The 12,363-nt window shown below is 36.4% G+C and overlaps 1 protein-coding gene across 4 annotated transcripts in view; it reads left to right on the top strand.

The window, feature by feature from the left end:
- Window positions 1–11,704, top strand: part of STIM2 (stromal interaction molecule 2) — a 59,333-nt gene extending 47,629 nt beyond the window's left edge. For 2 of the 4 annotated variants that reach the window (XM_015862698.3, XM_015862699.3), the window contains exons 11-12: window positions 3,028–3,229; window positions 4,051–11,704. In XM_015862698.3, coding sequence (XP_015718184.1) covers window positions 3,028–3,229; window positions 4,051–4,528 — 680 coding nt within the window. In that variant the 3' untranslated portion in view covers window positions 4,529–11,704. Of the gene's footprint in view, window positions 1–3,027; window positions 3,230–3,504; window positions 3,654–4,050 lie in introns of all 4 variants that reach the window. The other 2 variants (XM_015862701.3, XM_085545604.1) reach the window with 2 other exon arrangements.
- Window positions 11,705–12,363: the final 659 nt, after the last annotated feature.

Here is a 12,363-nt window from a genome sequence, read left to right as displayed (position 1 = left end):
AAAGTCAGAAGAAATAAAATTTGAGTTAACTTTTTCAGATCTCTTTCAAGGCTTGCATAAACTGAAAATGGAGTTTTGTAATAAGGAGAAAGCCTTTATTCCCTCTCATGGTTGGGGACTGGGCAGGAAGGAGGGAACACGGTGCAAAGTCAGTTGAAGTTTTGAAAGTCTGCTTTTTGTGCTTGCAACTTAGACAAAACATGGATAATCCATAATGTTGAGTTTCTCTTAGTGCACCTGTTCTTTCTGATGACAGGGATGGAGTTTGCCTAGGATCCCCTCAGCCACTTGGAAGGTCTTATCCTTTGAGATGCAGTGTGATACATATCTATTCAAACATTCTTCAGTGCCTGAAAGAAATTCCTGTTGTTGTCCAAGGGAAGCTTTCAGGGAGAATGTTTATGTTGAGATGCATTGAGTTGTTTGAGTGTAAAGCACAGAGGCCAAATGCTGGAGGGAGCGAGATCCAGCTTTGGTTAAACTATAATCAAAATATATACACTGGGGGTTCAGACCACCCTGATATTTTGAGTCATTATGTCAACACAAGGTTTTTTCAGGGAAGTTGTGATTAACTCGGCTCTGGAGACACGTCAAAAAGATGAGTTCCCATGTAGCTGTTCAAGAAGCATCAAGCTGAGAATTAAGTAGGCAGGAAACTTTTGTCATATGTGTATGTTTTTCTTCCAGGGCTGGAATTCCTTGAAGAAATTAGAATTAGTGTTTTAAAGCTGCATAATGGGACTATTTGCCACTTTGCTGGTTTCAATCCATATGCTTTGGGCACGCTTTCCTTCTGATCTTACCAACCTTCTTGCATGTGTTCTGCAGGCCTCTCTGAAAACCCTTGTAACACTATTTCTTCTGAAAGTTCTGTTCGCTTTCTAAAGAATACTGTCTCTATAATATTTACCATGAGGACTTTGATTTAAACCTTACGAACAAATTCTTTGGATGACCAGTGGATGCAATAATATTATACCAAAGCTCAGTAGGCACGAGTCTGCTTTCATGGAAGTGATTTTTCAAGTTTGTACTCAATGAAAAACAAGGGAAAAAAGCCACAATAAATGACAATCTCAATTGGAGATGCTTTGGAAGCAGGGAAAGAGAAAATGTGCTGAATGACGTTGCTGAAATCAGTTCAAGTATAGTAAAATAGTGTGATTGGTTGATAATGGTTAGGTTTATTCTCATACGTCAGACCAAAAATGGCAAATGTACACTGGGAAAGACAGAAGTAAAATGTCTGATAAAAGGCAATGTGCAGAGAGGTCAGTTACAAGCAGTGCTGTTTCAGTGTATGAACCTAAACTGAGTTTACTAGTCTGGGTTAGTTATCTAGCCCAACATCCTTTGATCTCTTCTTAAGATCTATTTAATCAGTCCCGAGCTGAAGAACTGAATGGGGTTAGGAAAAATATGATTGAGAATGGAATGAAGTCATTACAAGAAAGGGGATAGTAAAACTTCCTGTTTTCCATTGGCTCATTAGGATTCTGCTAGTTAGTTCCTCAACATAGTGTTTCATTTGTATTTGAAAACTATAGTTGCTGAGTTGTCATAGCTTAGTCCTTCGTAATCCCATGTGTGTGCGCCTACAAGAAAACAAAATGTTTGTAATTCCTCTCGGCGATGGTTCAGTCTTGGTTTTTACACCATCAAGTAGAATGACATCTGATTTACCTGGACACACAGTACATGTATCCTGAATGGATTCTGTAGTTTCACCTCACTAAACTTCCAGGTTTTTGTTTCTTAGAAATTTCTTAGTAGTGACAAAACCTTATTTTTGAGCTGTCAGCGCCTGCATTTCAGGTCAGTAGGGCATTCCTCAAAGTAAAATAAAAAGTTTGAGTTACATGACAACTGATACGTTGGAACTTGAAAGCAGTTGTTCTTTATCACTCAGCCCAGTAGATCACGAAATCTAAGTAAGTACTTGTGAAGGTCCAGCTCTTTGCTATTTTGTGCAAGTTGTGACTTCCTGCACTGAAAACAGGAACTGAACCTTTTCTGAGATTCCAGGAAGGGAAGCTAATCTAGTGGTTGCTAAACTGGCATATCAAAAAAAGATATGTTTTGTTAGGGCATCCTTGTTTACCAAAAAAATTTTAAAAAACCACCAAAAACAAAACACAAAACCAAAAAATACCTGAATCTACGGTGTTCTGAATTAAAGATCTTCAACATCAGGAACAGTCTTATCTAAGCAAAGTGATGCATTTTGTGAGACAGTTTGAAGAGGCATAACGAGGCTGATAACAGCTTGCCTCGAATGTAGGGTTTGTAGTTTTTTTTTTACATGAGAGTATTGCTACCTAGTCAACTTCCAAATGAGAAATTGGATGAGGAAGATAATAGTTTGTCCCTTCATATTAGATGCTTGAATGGTCAATTCTTGTATTGTAGTCTCCGCCCATTAAATTTTTTTTCCTGAAATTAATAATTTGCTTGGTAAAAGAAAATGTTGTCAAATCAAAATTATTGAGCTTGAAATGAGGCTTAATTATATATTTACTATCTTTTAATTTAAATGGAATATGATAAATTAGTCTTCTGTGTCTAATGTTAATTCTCAACTAATGCAATAAAATTCAGTTGGCTGTTTGGCTGGATGCGCTTAACTTGCAAAACTTTCACATATTCTTTAAGCTTCAAATCACTACACAAGAAAAACGCAGGATATTGCCTAACACACTAATTTTAGCACTGCTGTTCTTGCTTTAAAAGGGCTTGGGAGTCTTGCTCTTAAAGAGAGGGTAGTAAGCCAGTGGTGCGTGCAGTCAGTATTTGTCAGACGCAAAATTGCTGCAGTTGGATCTTTGTTAGCTAGAATGTATAAGGTGATGTCAGTCTGTCTTCTCTCTAAACAGTTAAACAGTGTCCACTAAATAATTGGGTGATGTCGAAGATGCTTAGGAATCACTATGGCTGAAGCAGACACCTATTATTTAGTCTTCAGAGTAGATATTATTAACATCAATGTCACTTGGGGGATTTTGGTTTGCTTTTTCTTTGCCTCAGGGTCCATTGTAAAACCTCCAAGCACACTGGCAAGAAGCAGTAGCTTGTGTCGATCAAGACGCAATGTTGTGCCATCATCTCCACAGTCTCAGCATGCTTTGCACTCCCCTGACCCTGACATCCTTTCTGTGTCGAGCTGTCCAGCTCTTTATCGAACTGAAGAGGAGGAGGAAGCCATTTACTTCTCTGCTGATAAACAATGGTACGGAGACTAGCAAACAGCACTTGGAAATCTGATAGGATTATTTGAGACTATCAGTTTAGAATTAGAGATTGAACCAAGTCAAAAAATTGAAGTAATCTATAGGATAATATAAGTAATACAGTTCATAGGGAGCAGAGAGTGTTCTTGTCTGGTATGAATATGTAAATAGCTAGTATGTCATATACAGTTAAGTAATGTTACAATCCAGGGTGCACTGAACTAACCCTGATTCTCCATTACAATATGTTACTGGCTTTCACATCTGAAACTAGGATCAAAAGCAATGTCAGCTACTGGGCGAAGAGAAGATGGATGGTAACACAATTCTTACAGCATGTTGAGCGTGTACCTACTCTTGTTACATGGCCTCATAGGAAAAGGTTAAATTCCTTTTGGAAGGAGCAAATGAGCTTGTTGAAAGGTAGGGACGCTTGTCCTGAAGAAACTTCTTATATATGATAGACTTAAATCTCCTCCTTTCATTTCATAACTTTTCTTGACTTCATGTGCCAGAAAGATAGTTTTTGTTCTTTTCAGTGAGATACAAATGACTGATTCTGGGCAGATTCTGCTGCCCACAAAAACGATTACAGAAGCTAACTAACTTAAGTTTAGGTAATAAAATGATATAATTCAAGTTGTAAGTTAAAATGTCTGACCTAATGTGTTTTTGTTTTTGTTTTTGTTTTTTTGTTAATTAACTAGTAGGGAGATGTGGGTGGTGCTTTTAGACTAATGTTAATACTAAATTTATTTCCTTTAAATCCCACCATGCAATTAAAGTTTCATTGTTTTCTCCTCTGTTTGCTTTGACTCAGGGAAGTACAGGAAACAGGTTCGGAATGTGACTCGTTAAATTCGTCCATTGGAAGGAAGCAGTCTCCTCCATCTAGTCTTGAGATGTACCAGACGCTTTCTCCTCAGAAAGTATCCCGGGAAGAACTCTCACTGGAGGAATCATCTACAGGAGACTCTTCTCTAACTGCAGATATATCTAGGGGCTCTCCTGACTGTGTAGGCATGGCAGAAACTAAAAGCATGATTTTTAGCCCTGCAAGCAAAGTTTATAATGGAATTCTGGAGAAGTCCTGCAGCATGAACCAGCTTTCAAGTGGAATCCCAGTTGTAAAGCCTCGGCACACCTCATGCTCTTCAGCCGGCAGTGATAGTAAACCCAGCCAAGAAGCTTGTTCTGTCCCTAGGATAAGTAGCATCCCACAGGACCTGTACCAAAATGGTGAAAAAAACAAAAAGCCATCAAAAATAAAAAGCCTCTTTAAGAAGAAGTGTAAGTGAGGTGGGCAGAAGAAGTCTGTAGTAACATTATAAGAACTCTTTTTTTAAAATCTTTAGGAATGTAATTCCATTTGAGCATTCCGTTTTCGAATGGGATGTTCTCTAGGTCAAGTCTATTTAACTGACTCTCTTGTCAAAGATCGTGCCAGCTGTCAATGAGAAATCATTAAAAATTTCAGACAGTTTACATTCATTTCTGCCTATTTATTTCTTTTTCCTTTTGTTTATTCATAAATCCTTTTTAAGCCACTTTGGACTTAAAAGCTTTAATGAACTAGTAAGCCTTCCTGGGCTTGCCAAAGTTTATTGTTTACTGGAGCATCTTCCTATCTTTCCATAGAGCTAGGACGCTTATCTACTGGACTTCAAGAAAAATAAAAAGTAGAATTAATTGAATTGCACTACTGTTTTACAGACTGGAAAAGTCTCTCTGCAAGTGAAACTGAAAGACTTACATTTGACTGAGAAGACGAAACTTTTCACTTTTAGATTTTTGGGGTTTTTAAGTAGAACCTAGGATTTCTAATTGACTTGATTTCTGGAAATGGAAATGCCACGCTTTTACTATGGGAAGCTTTGTTAATGCATTTATTACTAGAATGGTTCAAGTCCTGCTGTAAAGATAATGTTTTTCCCAGGACTGTCACTGTGATTTTACTTCACTGCAGGCTGTATGATAAATTTATATAGATGCGTGTAATTTAACAAGAGAAGAAGCTCTTGATTCCTTATGCAAGTGATCGATATGAAACTTGACTGGGGACTGAAAATATTCGCCCTCCTAAAATGAGGAGGGGATTAGTAGCTTTTGTTTACAGACTGACAGACAACAGACATCTGGTTTGTGAAAGTTTGTACTGTGGCAAAGATAATAAATTGGAAACATTATTGTGCTTTGGGAATGTTCCAATTTTAGCTGATGCTTGTTTCAGACATATTTCAGAGTTCTGTTTATTCAAAGCTCTTGTAGGCTACATTGCTTATGCTTACTGCTGTGTATAAGTTATTGTTATATTTTTTTTGGATTAGCTATTAATGTCTTAATGTCCTCCTTTTGTAAGATTTCATACACTTTATTTTTGTATAGTTTGAAGATTTAGCTGTCCAGACATGTCTGAAGTAAATGGTATAATTTTATAATGCATACTGTTATACTAACTCATAATTTTAGACATAAAGGTGAGACTCGACGTGCTTCAGAAAGAGTTTTTGTTGAGCTTTTATACGCAGAGATGAAATTACTATGAGGTAGCAAGGAAGCCTATTTAGGGCAACAGTAGCTAATTGTTGAAAAACTTTTTTTGTTTATAAACAGTAGGCAACAACAAATGTACTGCTTGAGTAACAGTGCCTTTTATTCAGTTTGTCTGAAAATGTTAATACTGAGCAGGAATTTATTTTGAGGGTACATTCCAAAGAAATATTTCTTGCTCTAATGAACACAAGCAATTTATCCAGCGATCACTGAGTTGTTTTAGCTCTTCCATAGGGGGTATGCTAGTTGTCTCAGTAATGGGGTGCCACTGCCAGTAAGTGGCCTGTGAGTAGGGGCTCATTCCTCGCCAATATGTTCATGCTGTACTGTGTGAAAGAATTAATTCACTGACTGCCTAAATTTTTTTTGCTATTAAGGAGCCTTTAACAAAACCTGTAGCTAACAGAAGTTGAATGATATGTGTTTCTTTTCTGTAATTTTCTATTTAGGTTCCTGTACATAAATGATATGTTCTGTCCTTAGTAAGTAGTGGTGATGTTAACAGAAGTGTTTACAATGGGGTAGTGAAATGGTTAGAAGAGGAACATTAGAAGTTGGGATGGAGATGTTTAAGTACCTTAAAAGTCCTGGAACGCTGCTTAATTCTTGAAGAGAACAGAAATAATCCAGAGTTTTGCTGTCTGTCAGGGAGTATTGAACATCACCTATACAAAAAGCTTAGAAAAATAAAATATTTGTGAAGTTTGGAGAAAAGAAAAAGTGGTTGAATAGAAAATAACGAAACTGTATTGTTCTCTGAATCATTACTGAACAGTTAAAACTGCAAAAATAGTCATCACAAAGTAGCAGTGATTGCTTGCTCTGTCCTTGTTAGGCTGTACTAAAGCACCTATGTAAAAAGACTTTTGCCAGGGTGAACCACCTCAATGCTGAGTCTTCAGAGTCCATGGTTAAAAGCCTTATGAAGTACTTGAAAAATGTAAAAAGGGAAAATGCATAAAATTAAGGAACAATTTGCTTTCAAAACAAGATAAAGAAAAATACTACCAGAAAAATGTTCAATTTTTGTCTGCACTTGAGAAGGCTATAGCAATAAATGAGTTTTAATTAAGATTTGAGGCTGAATGGTAGATGTTGCAATGTGAAATTGATGAATTGTCTCTACCATTACCAAAGAAGATGAAGCAGCTTTTTGATACTAGAGTGCAAATATTTATTCATGTTTTACTAATCACACAGTAGGTAGGGGTTGGAAGGGACCTCTGGAGATAATTTAGTCCAACTCATTGCTAAAGCAGTTTCCCTAGAGAACTTGTGTGAAAGTCACGCAAACTCAAATACTGAAAAGCCAAATTAAGTTTTCTGTAGTATTTGTAACTGAAAAGTAGAACAGCAGCAGCGGTAGCTTCTTAATTGGCTGTGACTTAAAAAAAAAAAAGTATTATTTTTATTAAAATACACAATTTTACCAGCTTCTGGAAGAAAAATGTTATAGTATTCTAAAAATGAGACTGTCATAGTGATAGCTTCTGGAGCACAGACCGCTTTCAACACTCGGTTTATCACCAGCTGTCCTGCAACTCTATAGCTGCTACTCAATAACTATAACTAAACACTTAATATGAACCGAAGAGGTAAGTATTGTATGTTGGAGCATAAATTGCAATTGATTTAAATTCATCAAGCTTTCTCCATTATTTAATTGAGCCCTTAAAGGTTAATTTGTCCATAATATAAATGACATGTTCCTGCTGTTATGACTACTGTAGAATTTTTTTTTTTTTTTTTTTTTTTCCTTCCCCAAACTTTAGGTCTTTTTTTTCCACCCTACTCAAAAAACCTAAAATTGCCAGGCATCTGATGAGGTGGAGGAAGGAAGGATATTGAGTTCATAGACACTGCAGCAGATCCTCATTGGTAAACATCAAATGCAGCCTCAGCACTGAAGTACCTGAGGTGTGTCAACATCTCAGAAGTGAGGAGATTATAAGCTTTAAAAGGTCCTCCAAATTTTACCTCTGTTTGCTTAATGTAATTTGAATAAGCTGGCAGCCACTGAGTCCAATCAGTGATCCAACCACTAGGACTGCTGTGAGGCATAGTCATTTGGGACAATCTAATGTCATCATTAGGCATTAGAGCTCCAAACTCTGCATGGTTGTGATCAGAGGTGTTTTTTTTTGGTTAGCTTTTTTTTTTTTTGTGTGTGTGTGTGTGTGTGTGTGTGTTGGAACTCTTATAGCTAAAATCATGTTCTATTTTAAGGTCACCTTCTTCTGAAAGTGAGGATCTTTGCCTTCTTAAACATTTCATTTGAAGTATCCTTTGTCAGGATAGAATGCCCCTTTGTAGATGCTGTCTAGCCTCTTCAGGGAGGATTATGTGTCTGTCTATGGTGGTTTCATATCAAGAAATATACTGACAAGTAAACAAAATGAAAAAACCCAAAGGCCAAACCTTTCCACAGTTCCTTACTGAAAGTTATGATTTTTCTCTCTCCTTATAGCACAAAAACTTTAGTAAAGGTATTTCTGGTTGCTGTGGGGAATGCTTTATGAGCAGCTTATGGTGGACTTTGTTGAGATTAAAGCTGTTATTTTTTTTTTTTGGAATTTGAAATTGCATATGCACAGTTCCAGACACATACAGTAAACTTTCCTTTTCCCACTTTGCTGATACCTAGGTAGCAAATTACTGTGTACTTTCTGATGGACAGTTGTGTAATGTGGAAAAAATTCCATCAAATTCTCCATCAGAGCCTATCCATCCTTATCTGGAAGCATTGGAACCCAAGATATCTTGTGTTTATTTGTGATGCGTATGGATGCAAGCCTGAGTTGGGCATTAGTTTCATGACTAAATGCATAAAATTCATTAGAAATGGAAGCCTAAAGTATTCTGCTTTTTGCCTCTGAATATATGGGAAAGGAGAATGTGCAGGAGACAGAGCAACTCCAATCAGCATATCTCATACCACCAGCATTTACAGCATCAGGACAATTTCATTCTACTTCCAAGACAGGCTGCTGAAGAATTGCTATCTAAATTATATAATATATGCGAATAGGCATTTATTTTTCATTTACTTAGAAACGGGGGAGAAGAATGCAAATATAAACCCAAGTGTTTAACTTAAATTGTTTGAAGCTGAATAGTGGAATTACTGATTCTTGGACCTCTTTACCATTTGCTTATCTCTTTGTGCAGTATGTTAAGGGTGATGAACATAGTTTTATAAGATGTTCTAGATGTGCTGACTGAAGTGATTTGAGATTGAAACACAGCTTGCTCCTAATTGCTCAAGGCATTTTAATCCTGGATGTTGCATCTTTGTTGAATAATGGCTGTTTGCTAAGGCTGTTTGATTTCGAGTGCTTATAAACTTTTCTGCTTTTGTCTTTTAAACACAGATTTGGGTATAGTCAGTAACAACAGAAAAAGGGACTTGCCTGCAGTGTGTCATAGCTTGACATCATGTAAATGTTTAGATAGCAATACTTTTGAGGCTAAAATAGTTCAACAATTTCACGCACATTTTTAGTAGATGGCTTTCCCTTCCAACCCACTTGATGTGGTACTGATCTGAAACTCTACCTAGTCCTCTCTTGCATAAACAAAAGGCACTGATTCATGCGAATTAGAACAACTTCAAACTAATGGTTATTCCCTATTGCTCTAGCATCTGATGTTACCTAAGCAAGATGGCAGTACTTATCAATCCACTGTCTTTCAAAAGTTAAAATGTATTTCTTCAATTTTTGATCTGTGAGTGGGAGTTTCATGCTTAAAAAAATTTAGAATGTGTTCCATATATTTCATGTGTCTCTGAAATTCTCTTAAATGGAAATCGGTTGATCTCAAGTGTTATGGGGAAATCCTTGCTCAATCACATACAATGAAAAAGAATGCAAAGGCATGCATCATCTGCTACTATAACAGAAGGCTAAAGGATATTCACAGCTCTTGGTGCTGCAGGTTGAGATATGCTCAATCTCAACATTCAGATCAGTAACTTTGTTCAAGACATTAACCTTTGTTTGCAGAGCAAACTCTTCAGGGCACTGCCTTGATCTATTCCGTTTTCAAACCAGCTTTAAATTTGGTAGCTACAGCACTAACTTAAGTGATCGCCAGACCTCAGAGCAGTTCTGGATTTCAGTAGTATGTCTTAAAGGTGACTATGTTTAATGTTGATGACATCTGAATTAACTCTCCTTTACATTCCTTTTACTTTAATTCTGCTCATTTGTTTGCGATCCTTCTACTGTTAGAAAAACTATACATACAGCTAATGGTAGTTGATTGTGTTTAGATTACAGCTTTTTTTTTTTTTTTACTCAGTAATTGAGAATTACTTATAAGTGCTAGATTTTTTTTTTAAAGACTTAGGTCATGGCTGGATATGGCTGCTTAAACATTGCTGTACTTCAGTTGAGCCAAGTATGTCATTGACTTGTGTGATTTATTTCAGTGGTAAAGTTATCTGTCTTAAATTGTCTTTCATTATTTTTTTTTTTATTTGTATCTTAACTTGATGCTGCCCAATATTTTCAGACTTGAAATAATTTAAATTTAAGGTCAGTATGTCCAGTCTTATAAAGGTCAGTTTTGAGTTGTCAGCCATCAGCCCATTCTTACTGGATTTAATTAAAATCAGTCTTCTGCAGAAACATCCATCTTCGATATTTGTACTAGCTTATTAGTTTGTTGGTAGAACAGATTTCTGGAGGTCTATTGGTGAAAGGCAGAGAACTGAATTGAACCAGGTATCAGCTTTGAGATCCATCTCCCAATAGGATTGAGTCTCCCCAGGGGAATGTAGATGTACCTTACTGCTTGGAACTTTGTAGTTAATTATATTTGGCTATCTAATTCTAATAACTGCATGTGTGCTGTGCTTGCTTGCTTTTCAGTATCAGACAAGAACTATGGGAGTTCTTAGGGGTTTGTTTAAAAGAAATTCATGTAACGACAACAACCAAAAAAACCGAGACTGGCAAAAGATAATTCTGCCAGGTATGGACTGATTTGAACCAACATCCCAGCTTTTGATCCAGAAGGCTTGTTTTGTGGAATGAGTTGCATAGTGTGTGTGTTTTCACACTGTTCTCCTGCAAGCAACAGAAAAATTAAATTGCCCTATATGTTAGCAAGGCTGTTTGGGAATTGTCTTGCCCTGTTCTTATTTTCAGTTTAAAAAAGATTTAGTAGTAAGTGTTCAGCATATTAATGCCTGACTGAAAAGATTATCAGAATTTGAGTGACTTGCATTGTTTTGTTTAATTACAGCTTTATAAAAATGTATATATCTGCATAAAGCCTGTCTTTGGTTCTAGGTTTTTTTTCCAATGACATAATAATAAGAGGACCAAGACAAATAAATGTGTACACAGCTTAAATCTTATTCAAAAGGCTTTACTGTTCTGGGAAGATATGTTGTCCTCCATGCAGATTCTGCTCTTCCTCTATTTACTTCTGTTTGTTTTTGTTAACTGAACTGAAGTAAGAAACAAAGCCCTGGGACTGACTAGCTTCTGTCTCTCTAGTATATACACACTATACTTACTTTTGACTTCATCTACTGCATGTTGTTAAGGCTGTACAAAAATGCAGTTGGAGTATTTCTTTGGTGTTGTACAGCATGATGCATTTCATTCCCCTTTCTAGTTTACCTCCCATTAGCTATATATTGCTTTACAACTGGAAAAAAAGAAAACACAACACAAAAACAAACAAAAAAATCCCTGCAACCCAACACTTGAGTTTTTGGGAATTGAGTCTTTGTTTGCATATATTTTTCTGTGAGTCTTATGAGAAATGTCCTGCTTGGAGAGTCTCAGACAGTATTTTCTTATGTTTATTCATGTTGTTTTGCTTTATTTTATAAGTGGATATTGATTTCTGATGTGTTGTTACACTTAATGTTGAATAAATCTTACTTCCATTTTGAAAAGTGAAAATGCGTAAGTGAAAATCTTATGTAGTGTTAATTCCTTTTAGACTTTTTCCTGACTTTAAAAAAAACAAAAACTACAAAACCTTTAACAGTTTAAAGTAACTTTTCTTTGTTATGCATAGAAATCTGGTTGTTATTTATTTGCTTATCATGCTGTCATTAACCTTGACGGCCATTGTACTGGGAAGGGAAAGGTGGAGTCGGTTCTGTTTGGCAGCGTGCTTGCTACATTTAGCCTTGGAAATCCCGGGGCTTGTGGCTTGTGCTTGAAAGAACTCTTGAGTTTGTAAGTTGCTTCGTATATTGAACATCTGGAGTTCTTTAATTTTATTTTGAAGGTGAAAAGCCTTTCCAAATAACTATCATAATAATGCACAGACTTGTGATTTTGATTGTGTAGAATAGATCTTTTGTCTCTATCCCCATCCCCCTTAAAGAAAAACACCACACCACAAAAAATTACTGTTTAAGATTACAGTTGCTAACATCTCAGCTCTGAGAACAAGCACTAGCATCAACGAAGTGATTTTTTTCAAAAGGAGTTGTTTTGTAACTGATGCTTCAGACTGAGCACCTTTTATCTAAAGTCCCATCTATCTACAGGTGACAAAACTGCAGTGAAATTGGCAAGTGAGTAACAGTGCAGGTGGGGAGTGTGGAATC

The sequence above is a fragment of the Coturnix japonica genome, chromosome 4 (genome assembly GCF_054131305.1).
Source record: "Coturnix japonica strain WE chromosome 4, WE-NBRP24, whole genome shotgun sequence".
Taxonomy (NCBI): Eukaryota; Metazoa; Chordata; class Aves; order Galliformes; family Phasianidae; genus Coturnix; species Coturnix japonica.
The sequence above is the reverse complement of the archived record's forward strand: the minus strand, read 5'-3'. Positions and strand labels throughout refer to the sequence as shown.